This window comes from Bos indicus x Bos taurus, chromosome 27 (genome assembly GCF_003369695.1).
Source record: "Bos indicus x Bos taurus breed Angus x Brahman F1 hybrid chromosome 27, Bos_hybrid_MaternalHap_v2.0, whole genome shotgun sequence".
Classification (NCBI taxonomy): Eukaryota; Metazoa; Chordata; class Mammalia; order Artiodactyla; family Bovidae; genus Bos; species Bos indicus x Bos taurus.
In genome coordinates this window covers 16,426,291-16,442,118 of record NC_040102.1, presented here as the reverse complement: position 1 = coordinate 16,442,118, position 15,828 = coordinate 16,426,291, and the positions used below count along the sequence as shown (strand labels likewise).

Here is a 15,828-nt window from a genome sequence, read left to right as displayed (position 1 = left end):
AGATTTCAAGGTGCAAATTCTTGCTCAGCCCCTGCTTGTGTGACTTTAGGCTGGTCATTTGATTTCATTCTTTGAGGGTTTTCCACGGGACTGTGAAAGTTTGAACTAAATGAGTTCCGAGCGCCCCTCCAGCCTTGACAGCCTATGAATAGAGTTCCATTTTTGGCTCCAAGCCTAATCCCGCTGGCACCAGGACTGCAGAGACAAACAATAGCTGCTCAGATGGCGGCAGCTGCCAAGAGAGCTCCAGACAGGCTGTGGTTACATGCAGCCTTAGAACACCACCTAAATAAAGACAGTGCCGTGCTGCAGAGGATCGCTGGGCCCAAGGGCCAAAGCTCCAAGGGGACGGATGCTGAGTGGTAACTGTAGAAAAACTGGAAGTTCGCTCTTGGCCTGTCAGGCAGTCTGTATTTTTAGATGCGAACTCCGGTAGCAATGCCCACCTCCTTGCCTGCCTTTGCGGGTGCTCGTCTCATCTTGCTTGTTTTGTGGTCATTCAGTCCTGGCTAAGGTCCTGGAGGGTCAAGGTGAGAACCAAGCATGATAGGGAGGATGTGGTTACTGCTTAATACTTATTCTCCAGTTGACTTGTCTAAAAATTAGCAAAATTTCATACGATTTCCATTTCACCTGTTAGAAGAGGAGTCTTAGAAATTTGAATAGGAAAACACTGTCCTTGGTCTGGTTTCTGTCCTCCCCCTTCCTGTGGTGTCCTCTGTCTACCCACTCTCCAGACCTCAGGACTTTTAGCTGGGCTCTTTGTAAATTGCAGTTAGCAGTCTTGTTTTGAGAACACTGTCACTTTATTAAAGCTGGTTGGGCACAAAGATCTGTAGACTAGATAGTACCTTGGGACAGTATTTGTCACGTGCTCCACATGGAATTCTACAGTTAATGGCTCTTGCTTTCCTGTCTCACTGTCCTTTGCTTCCTTTAATACTTTATTTTATAAATTGGAATGGTGATGGCGTTCAGTCACTCAGTCATGTCTGACTCTTTGGGACCCCATGGACTGTACCACACCAGGTTTCCCTGTCCTTCACTATCTCCAGAGCTTTCTCAAACTCATGTCCATTGAGTTGGTGATGCCATCCAACCATCTCATCCTCTGTCACGCCTTCTCTTCTTGTCCTCTATCTTTCCCAGCATCAGGGTCTTTTCCAAAAATTAGAGTAAAAAATTAGAGTAACTGACAGTTATTACTAATAATTACCGATGTATTGCCTCCTTTATTTTCCATACATTTGATTAGTTCCTGTAGTTTTGTGATAGCTTAACAACTCAGAGCAGGCACCATGGAAACTAAAAAAAAAAATTCGAACAGTATCAGCATCTCAAAATCTTGGAAAGTTTCGCTATTTTCACTGTTTAGAGTTAAGACAGCTGCTTGCAGAATTTGGGTCTTGATATAACAATATGTTTGCTATTGAAATACTGCTTCAAATTTTAACCACAGAAAAAGATTCTGACTATTGTGGATGTTAAAATTGGGTTTTGACATGTATAATTTGAAATTGGAGACTCTCCAAAGGAATAGAGATGAGTTAAATCATTTAAATTAATTTGAAAAGTCAGTGTCTCATTCACACCAGCCACATTTCCAGTGCTCGGTGACCACGTATGCTGGAGGGGCAGCGTATCACGTGGTGCGCAAGGTGGGACTTGTCCATCATCTCCAGGAGTGCTGTGACCACAGTGCCTTTCCAGAATGTATGTTGCTGTAGTTCATGCGTTTCTGTAAAACAAGCAAAAGGATGAAGACTGGCCGCAGGAGTAATCAGAATAGTGGGAAATGTTAATTAGGTGAGCAGGCTTTTGTTCTCTTCCTTGATCTTTCTCCTTCCTCTGCTTATTTTCAAGTAGAATAACTGGAAAATGACTCAAAGTAAGTTTTCTGCCAAGCAAGGTGAACGCATGACCACACAGCGTTTTTGTTTTTGTTTTGTTTTTTTTCAGAGTCAGGACTTTTTCTTTCATAGTTTTGGTTCTTTAAAAACTCCTTCTGCAGATCACAAGTTATTTTCTCTCTCCAGGCAGTTGGACCTTAATCCTATTCAGAAATTCTGTTTTTTCGTTTGCTTTTTGTTCTCCAGCTGCCATCTCATTGCATCCATGGTGCTGATACTTCAAACCCTTCCTTCCAGAACCTAAGCCTTCCATCGTCCCTCCTTGGCTTCTTCCATTCTTAATGTGGCTCCAGGCTCTGATGCTCGGTGTTCACTCAACTCCCATCTCGCCCCTTTGCTCGATGATGTTGAGTAAGCACCTTAATTTCTGAGCCTGTAAAAATGTTTATTTATTATGATACAGGTATCGCCATATGTATACCTATGGATCGAGTCAGATAATACATTTAAAGGTCATAGCACAATACTTGGGGATTTATTGAGCCAGAAAACAATTAGAGATGAATTGATTTGATGCATTAGTTAGCTTTTGTTTTGCAGCAAGGGATTCCCTGGTAGCTCAAATGGTAAAAGGAATCTGCCTGCAATGCAGGAGACCTGGGTTCGATCCCTGGGTTGGGAAGATCTCCTGGAGGAGGGCATGGCAACCCACTCCAGTATTCTGGCCTGGAGAATCCCATGGACAGAAGAGCCTGGCGGGCTACAAGCCCATGGGGTTGCAAAGAGCCAGACCTAACTTCTCAAATAAACAACAATAAACTGTATTTGCTGTCTCAGTCCGTTTCTGTTTATAATGGCATTGGTCTACAAATGGGATGTTTTGTAGGGCAAGGAAATTGTTGTCTTTTCATTTCTATTTTTAACTTGACAGAGTTGAGGAGAAAAGGAAGAGAAAGATACAAGATTCCAAGAGGCAGCACTCGCATGTGCTTTTTTTCTGCCTTCTCCCACTCTATTTTATTCTCTAAGGTACTTTTTTGGACCTGTTAAATGACGAATAATTAACTGTTGCTGGTTTTTTTTTCCTTAAACTTCACGTAAGTGACAGTTGAGAATTTTCAGAGAGTTGAAATACCAAAGTGCAGGAAATTATACAGTGTGATGTGATGGGGAAGGGAGGATTAGACCCCATACCTCTCATCTGGGCTTCAGGAAAACTAAATTCTAATCCTGGCTTTGATGCTGATTTACTGGTGAATTGGAAGAATTTAATTTGTCTCCGGCTCAGGTAGCTGAGTTTGATCATCTTAAAGGCTTCTCTCTATTTCTGAAATAGTGCACTATTTCATGAAGTATAGCTGCTTCTGGGATTTAGTGGTAAAAATAACAGATGAGCTCCAGCGTTTAAAGAGAAAGAAATGGATACATTTATTAGATATTTCATCCCGACAGGGTTAATAGCATGCATGTAGAAAAGGTATGCCCTGGATTCGTTTTTGAAAATAGATGTTTGTCAGGCAGGCAAGGCGGAGGATTAGCCGGCTTGAGATGTGAAAAAGTTCCAGAGGTGAAAATGGAAGTGAACTGCGTCATGAATTCCAAAGCTAAATGGCTCCTTGGCTAGCATTTCCATGGTGTTCTGCTCCCGGTGTGGTGGCCTGCGGTGAGGTCAAGCGCCCCTCCAGAGAGCATCCACGGTCTTCCTCGATGTTCCTGCTTCATTATAGTGTTTCGTTTTCTCTCCAGAGTTCATTCTGTGTGGAAATTCCACAGGAGGCACTCATTTTCTCCGAGGGGCAGCTGCACCTCACAGCACCCCGTGGTCAGGCTAGCCCTGCCCCTCCCTGTTGTGGTGTTAGGGACCAGGGAACTGTGGCCCTCGGGGTGGGCATCCTTTTGTACAGGTGTGCGAACGTAGGCAGGAAGCGCTGAAACACCTCACGTGTGGTTGGCTCGCAGCTCCTGTACTGGTTAGTCCACGTCTGGATCTTCGTCTTCCTTCCTTCGTGGTTATAATCACTCTGCTAGCCTGCCGGACCGTCCCCTCCTCGTTAGAGAAATCCCTTTCCTGGTCTTCCTGCCTCCCTGGCTCTCGCTTGGTCTTCTTTTCCAAGCTTCCCTGAAGTTCCTTGGCAGAGGGACTCCCTCCTTTGCTTCTGAGGCTTCTTCATGGCGTTCTGGACACTTCACTAAGGTTGGCCAACCCTCCTCTTTATTTTTTTGGTAGGAGAAGGAAATGGCAACCCACTCGTGTATCCTTGCCTGGAGAATCCCATGGACAGAGGAGCCTCTGGCGGGCTATGGTCCATAGGGTCACAGAGAGTCGGACACGAATGAAGAAACGGAGCACACACGCACGCCCTGTTCACCATTCTTCACTCTCCTTTCTGTACTTGCGGAGTAATTAAGTCTGCCCGGCCTCTGGCAACTTCTCTGCACTTCACATCTGTGCCTCTAATTGTCTTCTGCTGGACACCAGCGTCACCTAGACCACCGGCCTCAAGGCCTGACGCCTCTTACCTGTAAACACATGTTAAATGGTCCTCTCTTATATAAGCTATAAATTTATATTATTTCCAAGTTTAGTGTAGGTTATTATATGCCTCTTACTCCAATACATATGTTAAAAATCTACTCTTAACGGTTTTAAGAAATTCGTACGTTCACACATTTAAGTGTGTTTTTAAGGTAGTAGAGATACAGCAATATAAGCAAGGTACACGGGAAGGGCAGAGTCCTGTGGGCTTTGAAGGATACAAAAAAGACTGAAGTGAGTGACTGGAGTGCCCGTGTGGTGATGTTGTGACAGAGCAAATGAGAGAGCCTGGGAGACCCAGGAGCAGAACCCCAGGCTAGGCTTGTCACAGGAGACCTCAGAAGTGAGGTTTAAACTGAGAGGCTGAGGAATGGGTAGGAGCAGCTGGGATGATTAAATAAAGAAACAGTAGAATTCATTGCATTTAAATGGAATTAATATTGCATTTGAATTAAGGGAGAATTAATTTTAAGTATATAGATCAATGCAAAGAAAGAGAGGAAAACAACAGAATGGGAAAGACTAGGGATCTCTTCAAGAAAATCAGAGATACCAAAGGAACATTTCATGCAAAGATGAGCTCGATAAAGGACAGAAATGGTATGGACCTAACAGAAACAGAAGATATTAAGAAGAGGTGGCAAGAATACACAGAAGAACTGTACAAAAAAGATTTCACGACCCAGATAATCACGATGGTGTGATCACTGACCTAGAGCCAGACATCCTGGAATGTGAAGTCAAGTGGGCCTTAGAAAGCATCACTATGAACAAAGCTAGTGGAGGTGATGGAATTCCAGTTGAGCTATTCCAAATCCTGAAAGATGATGCTGTGAAAGTGCCGCTCTCAGTATGCCAGCAAATTTGGAAAACTCAGCAGTGGCCACAGGACTGGAAAAGGTCAGGTTTCATTCCAATCCCAAAGAAAGGCAATGCCAAAGAATGCGCAAACTGCCGCACAATTGCACTCATCTCACACGCTAGTAAAGTAATGCTCAAAATTCTCCAAGCCAGGCTTCTGCAATACGTGAACCATGAACTTCCTGATGTTCAAGCTGGTTTTAGAAAAGGCAGAGGAACCAGAGATCAAATTGCCAACATCTGCTGGATCATGGAAAAAGCAAGAGAGTTCCAAAAAAACATCTATTTCTGCTTTATTGACTATGCCAAAGCCTTTGACTGTGTGGATCACAGTAAACTGTGGAAAATTCTGAAAGAGATGGGAATACCAGACCACCTGATATGCCTCTTGAGAAATTTGTATGCAGGTCAGGAAGCAACAGTTAGAACTGGACATGGAACAAGAGACTGGTTCCAAATAGGAAAAGGAGTTCGTCAAGACTGTATATTGTCACCCTGTTTATTTAACTTATATGCAGAGTACATCATGAGAAACGCTGGACTGGAAGAAACACAAGCTGGAATAAAGATTGCCAGGAGAAATATCAATAACCTCAGATATGCAGATGACACCAGCCTTATGGCAGAAAGTGAAGAGTAACTCAAAAGCCTCTTGATGAAAGTGAAAGTGGAGAGTGAAAAAGTTGGCTTAAAGCTCAACATTCAGAAAACGAAGATCATGGCATCCAGTCCCATCACTTCAGGGGAAATAGATGGGGAAATAGTGGAAACAGTGTCAGACTATTTTTCTGGGCCCCAAAATCACTACAGATGGTGACTGCAGCCATGAAATTAAAAGACGCTTACTCCTTGGAAGGAAAGTTATGACCAACCTAGATAGCATATTCAAAAGCAGAGACATTACTTTGCCAACAAAGGTTCGTCTAGTCAAGGCTATGGTTTTTCCTGTGGTCATGTATGGATGTGAGAAGGACTGTGGACTGTGAAGAAGGCTGAGTACCGAAGAATTGATGCTTTTGAACTGTGGTGTTAGAGAAGACTCTTGAGAGTCCCTTGGACTGCAAGGAGATCCAACCAGTCCATTCTGAAGGAGATCAGCCCTTGGATTTCTTTGGAAGGAATGATGCTGAAGCCGAAACTCCAGTACTTTGGCCACCTCATGCAAAGAGTTGACTCATTGGAAAAGACTCTGATGCTGGGAGGGATTGGGGGCAGGAGGAGAAGGGGACAACAGAGGATGAGATGGCTGGATGGCATCACTGACTCGATGGACGTGAGTCTGAGTGAACTCCGGGAGTTGGTGATGGACAGGGAGGCCTGGCATGCTGCGATTCATGGGGTCGCAAAGAGTCGGACACGATTGAGCGACTGATCTGATATAGAGCATTCAGTTCATTCCAAACCTAGGTGATAGGTTTGCTTTTTGTCTTTCTGTGCTTAGTCGCTCAGTCATGTCCAACTGTTTGCGACCCCATGGACTGTAGTCCACCAGGTTCCTCTGTCCATGGGGATTCTCCAGGCAGGAATACTGGAGTGGGTTGCCATGCCCTCCTCCAGGGGACCTCCCCAACCCAGGGATCGAACCCAGGTCTCCTTCATTGCAGGCAGATTCCTTACTATCTGAGCCACCAGAGAAGCCCAAGAATACTGAAGTGGGTAGCCTAACCGTTCTCCAGGGGAACTTCCTGACCCAGGAATCTAACCAGGGTCTCCTGCATTGCAGGCAGCTTCTTTACCAGCTGAACTACCCAGGGAACTCTTTCGTCTTTATACTGAACTGGTAATATGGACATAAGGTCATCCTCATTAGCAGTCTGGTGTGCTGTAAGGAAATTGTAAAGTGAGGAATCGTATTTGCTAAGATACTTACTTATTGGTCACAGAAAGTTATTTGCTAAGATTTCCTGTAATGAATCATTATGTTCTATAGAGCAGAACCCTGTTTTGCTGTGAACATGACAAGCTGTGGCCTCTTGCGATGTTAACATTAAGAGCAAGTTTCTGATAGGTACATGAGGACAATTAGATGGGACTAATCACAGCGATTTTCTGTCATTTTTGAATTCCTTAAAACCACAATCAGAAAGTGTGGTGAACTTTTGATAAGGAAAGAAAAAGGGGATTAACTTTAAAAGTTTTTCGACTAATGAAAATCAAACCTGTGTGACAGTAAGCCACATTTTCACACCATTAAGCATTGTGAACCATTTGCCTTGAACCTCTTTTAATCTAGAAATATGGTTTTGGAAAAACCCCAGATTCTAACGTACAATATAGTCTTTTGTTGTCCATATTAAAAAGAGAGCGTTGCTTCACTGAATTGTGGGGAAGATAATGCTGATGTAGATTCTTAGTGACTATTTAAGGGAAAAAAAGACGTTGAATTAAATGAAAACACAAACTTTTCATTTACAAGTTTAGAGAAATGCTTTAAATAGCCTTCAGTTGGTAGTTTTGTCAAATTAGCTAGGATAATAGGGGAAAATCAATTAGAATGATAAAATCTGTTCTTAAATATGAATTATTTGAGAAATTTCTCTGTGGAAAGCCACAGAAAGCTGGGCAAAAGGAGGCTTAGTCATGGCGGTGATTTGCCACCTGAAGGCCTTACCTGATCCTCACATCTGATGTCAGAACCACTCAGGTTATACCTGTCCATCATCAACACAATTTGCAGAGGATATTTTAGTGATTGGAGGGATTTTGTTTTTAATTTGTGTGAAATATAAGAATATATTTCATTAATTTTAATGAATTAAAATATATTAAGATATATATATATAATATATAATATAAGATATAGATATTCTTATTTGATAGGAAAATCAAAGGAATAATGGACATGGGGTTTCTTTGAGGATAATGATCTTTTTCTTCTTTTTGGGGGAAATTGAAAGATTGTTATTTGACTAGCATTTACTGGAAAATCCCATTACTTTTTATGACAGTTCCTCATGTTTGAGGGTGGATGGCCCAGAGGTAATAAATCATAGTCAACATTATATTTTCCGGTAGTCCTTTTTGATATAGAAGCTTTTTCTGTCAATTCTTAATTACCTCTGCAGCAGTCACAGGAGATACGGATGAGGTTGAAATCCTGGATAATTTCATCTTTCTATAAAAATTTTTTCTGAGAAAATGTAATGTGGAAACTACTAAACAAAATTTTTAAATGGAACTGATTTTTTCCACTTAATCCTTGTCATTTATATGTTTAAGAACTATTAAGAAGAGAAAGTATGCTGTGTGCTGTGCTTAGTCACTCAGTCGTGTCTGACTTCTTACAACCTCATGGACTGTAGCTTGCCAGGCCTCTGTCCATGAGGATTCTCCAGGCAAGGATACTGGAGTGGTTGCTATGCCCTCCTCCAGGGGATCTTCCCAACCCAGGAATCGAACCCAGGCGGGCGTTACCGCCTGAGCCACCGGAGAAGCCCTGAGAAAGTATAAAGTATGTTAATAAATAATGTGTATTTTTGTCAATAAAATACACATGGCAGGCAGATTCATTACTGTCTGAGCCACCGGAGAAGCCCTGAGAAAGTATAAAGTATGTTAATAAATAATGTGTATTTTTGTCAATAAAATAATTAGCTATATATGAATGAATAATGTATTCCTCTTGAGAATAGATTAAGCGTTTACTCAAACTTCTACTCTCAGTGTGTGGTTTCAGGTACGGTGTTTTGTAATGGACTTTACTTTGTTAGGATTCATGAGCTGTTATCATTTCATAGGTCTCATCACAACCACAGCAAGGAAACTAGACCGAGAGCAGCAAGATGAACACATACTAGAAGTAAGCATTTCTTTATTTTTAATAATTTGAAGGATATTGTAATAATGTGAAGACTATTGTAATCATAAATATTATGAGAAAGAGCGGTCTCACATTAGTCATTCATAGCTGCTGCTATATTGTTATATTAGCTTCTGGTTATTAAGAAAAAGGAAAATAAAGAAAACACTGTGAGTATAGTTCAGGTCTCCTTTATACACCGTTTTATTCCCAGAAAATAAACATGCCACAACATCCAGAGCCGCAGGTTGCAAACGATGGCAGCCTTCGTTGTGTGGCCCTGTCACCCTGGTTAGAACCGCACTGCACACCTGTTAGCTGTGTGCCCCACTCTGGAGGCTGTTTTCTCAGTGAATGTCAGAGGCCGATGGGAGCAGGTATAAGATACTTAGGGCTTCAAAGATGATAGTAAGATATTGATGGGAAATAAGATTAGTTTGCTTATAATAACATGTATGTTTTTCTGGAGTCCTTTTGTGGTCATTTATTTGAAGGCCAGAGTTGGCATGGATTTGACTGTCTTAAAAAAGAATTTGTTTTTTTTTTTTGTTAAGTCACATGTGAAAAGCTTTGTGACTGGCGGCAGGTTAGGACCCCAAATTTAGGAACAATTTGATGAATGCTACAAAGCATAGTACATGGTGTATTTCTCTTTAATTTTTCCTTTTTCCTATGGATCATATGAAAACTGATCAAAAGGAAATATTTTGAGGAGTTAAAATTAAAATAGTAAATACAATTTGGTTTTATTTTGAGAGTTTGGGAAGGAAAATCATGTACTTTAATTAAAGCAGTTAACTTTACTTAAATAGTCTCGACAAGTACCCTCAGGATACATTCATTCACACTTTTATAAAAAACAGAATTTACACCTGCCAAGCTTTAAAAGGAACATAGTTCCACAGGAAACTTCAGTCTACTTTAATGGTTTTAGTATTACATTGATTAATTTGGGAGGATGTGGGTGAGGGGAGAATAACTGAGGTCATTCCTTTTAATGTACATATTGAAGGGGAAATGAACATGTAGTTTGAGGGTGAAATTGTTTCTTATGCATACAGAAGCATTCATCAGTGTAATCCTCAAGAATCTTAGATTTTCATACCTAAACTCAATACACGAATACCTAGAATGAAAGTTATTTTGCATTTCTTTTACTGAAAACCTTCTTTAATAAGTTGGCCTTCAATTTAAGTGTTTGTGTCCTCTCTACCAGAACTTCTGTACAATAAAAGAGAGCCAAGCAAAATGATCGATAGTATTAAAAGGCTTGCTCCTTATACTTAATGTGTATTTTAACTGGCTGATTTAACTTATTTTATTGATGAGGTTTAAAAGTGATAGTTTTTAAATGCAGCATGTTAAGATTCTATTTTTAAACATATATAAGAGGACTCTTTAAGTACTTAACAAAATCTTCATGTATCTCTTCCTTCACTTAAAAATACTAAGTTTGTGAGAGCTTAACATTGGTGGCTGTCACATTACTGTTAGGGTGTGTGAGGAAGAGGGATAACGGGGTAAGGAGAGAGCCAGAGCTCAGAGCTGGTTCTTCCCTATCCCCTGCCCACCGCCCCCTGCCCCGAATTGCTGTGTGAAAGTGAAGAGGTGGTTCTGCCCCCTCACGGGGCAGTGGTCAGAGAACCTGTGTGTGTCATAGTGCTGTGTGAACTGCAGAGGCTTATACAAAAGCTGATTATCATTAGGAAGAAGACACTCACTTTTTATACAGTATATCTTAAAAACATTTCTTGATACTACCTTTTTTTTAAAAAAAAAAAAAACAAAACAGGTTACTGTGACAGACAACGGTAGCCCCCCCAAGTCAACCATCACAAGAGTCATCGTGAAGATCCTTGACGAAAACGACAACAAGCCTCAGTTCCTGCAAAAGTTCTACAAGATCAGACTCCCAGAGCGGGAAAAGCCAGAACGGGAAAGAAACGCCAAACGAGAGCCTTTGTATCGTGTGATCGCCACAGACAAAGACGAAGGTCCCAACGCAGAAATCTCCTACAGCATTGAAGAGGGGAATGAGCACGGCAAATTTTTTATTGAGCCAAAAACGGGAGTGGTTTTGTCCAAGAAGTTTTCTGGAGCTGGAGAATATGATATTCTTTCAGTGAGTGAAGATCTAGTCTTTGAATTTCTTCCGTGCTTTGACTATTAGTCTAGCCTTAAGTCTCTTCTCTCACAACTTTCTCTCTCTTCATTTACTGACCTCCCTGTGGTAACCTAACAGTGGGAAGTGTGGGTTTGTTTTTCCCTTCATTATTCCAGTTATTTCTGTTCAGCGAGGCATGAAAAGGTTGCTCTTTTTATCAGGCATTAAACACATGGAATAGACAGCACGGGATATTAAGTGTTTGAAATTGGTTCAGTGTTGCTGCTGCTGCTAAGTCAGTTCAGTCGTGTCCGACTCTCTGCGACCCCGTAGACAGCTGCCCACCAGGCTCCCCCGTCCCTGGGATTCTCCAGGCAAGAACACTGGAGTGGGTGGCCATTTCCTTCCCCAATGCATGAAAGTGAAAAGTAAAAGTGAAGTCGCTCAGTCGTGTCCGACCCTAAGCGACCCCATGGACTGCAGCCCAAACCAATGCATGCTTCAGTTATGGGATGCAGCTTTTTATATGCGGTTTTTTTTCCCCTCTCTGCCCACATTTTATAGATTAAGGCTGTTGATAATGGTCGCCCCCAAAAGTCGTCAACCACTCGACTCCACATTGAATGGATTTCCAAACCGAAACCATCCCTGGAGCCAATTTCATTTGAAGAATCATTTTTTACCTTTACTGTAATGGAAAGTGATCCAGTTGCTCACATGATTGGAGTCATATCTGTTGAGCCTCCAGGCATACCTCTCTGGTTTGACATCATTGGTAAGTGTTCATGATAGTTCTCATTGTCCTGTCTAGGTCACACTGAGGGGAGCCCATTTCTGGTTTTCTGCTTTTTGTGCACATCTCAGAATTTAAAATTGATAGTAAGACCTGTAAGTGGAGAGTTTGTTTTAAATTGCATCATTTTGCCTGCAACATTTTTTTACGGTAATAACCAACATAAAAATAAAATAAAAGCACTGTGTTTAAAATAAAAGCACTGTGTATGTACCTTATTAATATAAAAGTAAGGTTTTTAAAAGTACATCAAAAGGACACAGAGAAATATAAATGTTTGGTCCAAAGCCACAGCTTCTTAATTTTTCCTTCTTGGTATATGACATATGGCACGTAACTATTTTTAGTGAATATGATTTGAATGTTTAAAATAACTGCCTGTGTGATTGTCACATGTCAGTATTTTATAGGAAATATGGTTAAAATTTCTAATTTATAAGTGGTAGTGTCAACTATGACTTTTAAGTTTGATTTACCTCGTTTTCAGTAGGAAGCAGGCTTCACTGGATTGTTGTTGTTTAGTCACTAAGTCCTGTCCAGCTCTTTGCAATCCCATGGACTGTAGCCCATCAGGCTCCTCTGTCCAGAGATTTCCCAGGCAAGAATACTGGAGTGGGTAGCTGTTCCCTTCTCTAGGGGATCTGCCCAACCCAGGGGTCAAACCCATGTCTCCTGCATTTCAGGTGGATTCTTTACCACTGTACCGCCTGGGGGATCACTAGATTAAATCAGGCTAAAAAAATTATATGCCTCAGCCAATTCTTTGCTTTTTTTTTTTTTTTTTTTCTGTCATTTAATTTAGCTAGGCATAGAAAGTCGTACAACATCCTGAAAACTTTACATTAGACTTTGATATCTTAGTATTTTAATTCTTATGTCTACACAGTATTTTAATTACAAAGATAATTAAAATCAGAGGTATATTCAGGTTGTTTCTAGCTGGAACCCAGTATCCCTTTTCCCTCTTCATCCCCGAGCTCTCCTGCCCCAGCTGCTGTCTCAGCAGGTTGAAGCTTCTGGGACACGGGGTTCAGGCTGTACCCCTTAAACTTTCTCTCTAGATAGCTGGGCTATTTTCCCAACTTTGGTCTTTGAATGAAATTGCTGATCCTGTTGACACCTGTGAAACCATTACAGTTTAGTTTTAAATGAACAAAAAGGACTCTTCATAGTCAACTGCAGTGAGAGCAGTTTGCTTGCTTTGCCTTAATTCCTGTCGCATTTCCAGATGAGCAGGCTGCCCCCAAGCAGCACCTCACACCCTCTCAGCGCCTCCCCCATCCCCCTCCACCCCCGCCCCCCGCCAGCCCCCACCGCCGTGTAAGCGGACTGCCTCGGAACCGCTGTGACTGATTGCTGTCCTTGTTCTGTGCTTGCCTTCCATGCTTGCTTCTTTTTGGCTGTGCCAGGAGACACACTTGCTAGAGAAGTGTTTTACATCTTTCCGATGACTTGTGACCTGAACTGTACAGCAGAAGGTATCTGCTGAGATCACATAATTTGCCTCAGATTATGAGATCTAAAGAAAAACAGCCATTTTTCAAATTTTATTCTTTCCAGTGACCATCTGTCATTGCTTTTTCTTTTCATAGCGGGTCCATGCTCATCCATCCCAGTTGCAAATGTACTGACTTTCCATACATCCGTAGATCCTTGGATTTTTAGATTTAACTCAACATTCTGTTTTGTGCATGTACTGTTTTGCTTTTTGGTTAGATTTAGTCATAGAACTTCATCATGGTGTTTAGACTTTATTTTCATGCCATCTCATTTCATTGGTATAAGTATCTCAAGTTCAATAGCTTTGAAAAGAGAGTTTTGTCTTGAATATGATGGGGAATGCATTTGGGTGACGTTAATATTATAGAAAACTTTGCTTCATTAAGCTTTGTGTCCCACAGCAATGGGAAAAAATGTCCAATAGTGTAGAGCCAGGACTAACTGGCATTAACTTCTATTTTTTTCAAAGTTAACATTTGTTTTTAATAGTTATTTTATTAGATCTGTATGCTCTAATTGTCACAATTTTTTTAAGTAAAAAAAATTTTTAAGTAAAATTTTAAGTGGCCACCTTTGGTTACTAAATGATGCGATATGTAGCTACTGAGATGTAAAGTATTCAAAACCCTTGAAGAAACAAACTGAAAGTAATTCAGCAGTTGGTTGGTAGAATTATAAATGTTTTTTTTGTTGTTGTTGTTCTCAGTTCTTGCTTCTTCTCACTTAGTAGCTTCCTCAACAGTCATGGATCAGCCTTTTTTCTTCCTTTTTTTTCAGTAAGCAAATGTTGTCTTTCCAGTTGGTCCTTGTTTTCTGGTCTTTCAAAATGAAAGCTCCCTGGAATCACTCTGATCACTGTATCAGAATTTTTTTCTTTCTTCTTCTTTTTTTTTTTTTTAACTGCCATTAAAAATTAGAAAGCCACAAAATAATTGGTAGATTTTCATCCTGTGACCTGTTTCTACTTTTGTTTGTCCTAACTTAAACTAGGTGGCAACTACGACAGTCACTTTGATGTGGACAGGGGCACTGGAACCATCATTATTGCCAAGCCTCTTGATGCAGAACAGAAATCAAACTATAACCTCACAGTTGAGGCTACAGATGGGACCACCACTATACTGACTCAGGTAGGTGAATGGCTGATGGCACAGAATTCTGGTCTAGGGGTCCACAGGCAATGGGGCAGTTGGTTCTGCCCTCTGAGGTTCCCACATCAGAAGTTACTGTGTTGATACAGTTTATATACATGTACACACTGAGGATTTTTATTTAGGCAATGAAAATTCACCATAAACCCTGATTTAGGTTTTGAATGCAATTAGCCAGTTTTAAAAAATTTGAAAGTAGACTTTAAAAAGCCCCACACATTTTTATGCCATCAAAATCTTTTAATTCTCATTTTGAATTGTATTAGTATAAAGTATATCACTGTTGAGAACGACTTGTCCCAAGTCATTTGCATTAAAACTGGTTAAAGTGATTATCTTTTAAAATACCTTTTCGAATTGTTTTTTCCCCTTGGCTACCTTTGGTTGTGTAAAATAACTGATTAAACTGTTCTAATAATTCCTCTAACATCTTTATTTGTTCCTGTCTGATGATTAAGACATGGTCAGATCATTGAGTTTCAAATTTAAATGTCAGAGCCCTAAAAATTACATTTAAATTCTCTTCTTTCATATCAGTTCTCTTTGATTCATGGTGAAGGCTGGTTGTAGAACTTGTTAAATACTTGCTGTGTGCCAAGTATTGTTCCAAAAGCTGAATAACAGGACACAGAGTCCTGTCCTCTTTGAGTTTACATTAGAATGGTAGAAGCTAAAGGCTTGTGTTATGATTTGCTGTGTCTGAAAGGTAAAAGGAAGAAATTAAATGTTAGAAGATAAAATGCTTATGAATTCCAATTTCCTGTCTTTAGATTATAATACTTCAAATCTTAAGACAGATCATCTGCTAAATCATTTAGTTGTATTGAAGAAAAAAAATTACAGTCTGTGACGTCTTTTCAATTAATAAATGAATAGATAATTTAAAGTCAGTTGCGAAATGACCTTATTTCTTTCTCCAAATGCTTGTGATTTTTAGTGTATTTAGAATTGATATATGAATCGTGCTTTGGGGTCATTTTGAGATTGTCATGTAAAATTGCCAACACAGTATTAATTCAATCTTGTCAGTAACTGTTCTCATTGTAGAAGCTAGACTCCAGAGCATGAAAATGAGAGTAAAAGCATCAAAAGTTGTAATGAATTTAGCAGGATAATTTTGAAAGGTTAAAAAGTGTAACTGTATGGAGATCAGTTCAAGTAATTGACTAACCAGAAGTCTAGCAAAGGAAACTTAAAAGCGTAGAAATGACCCTGGGTGCCAAGCGTTTTCATT

The 15,828-nt window shown here is 40.4% G+C and overlaps 1 protein-coding gene across 7 annotated transcripts in view; it reads left to right on the top strand.

Annotated features, from left to right (window-relative positions):
* Positions 1-15,828, top strand: part of FAT1 (FAT atypical cadherin 1) — a 125,663-nt gene that overhangs the window by 70,303 nt on the left and 39,532 nt on the right. For all 7 annotated transcript variants that reach the window (XR_003509038.1, XM_027529946.1, XM_027529943.1 and 4 more), the window contains exons 4-7: positions 8,985-9,046; positions 10,839-11,168; positions 11,715-11,925; positions 14,434-14,573. Coding sequence is in view for 6 of the 7 variants with exons in the window: in XM_027529946.1 (XP_027385747.1) it covers positions 8,985-9,046; positions 10,839-11,168; positions 11,715-11,925; positions 14,434-14,573 (743 nt within the window). In the remaining variant the exon portion in view is untranslated. The remainder of the gene's footprint in view (positions 1-8,984; positions 9,047-10,838; positions 11,169-11,714; positions 11,926-14,433; positions 14,574-15,828) is intronic.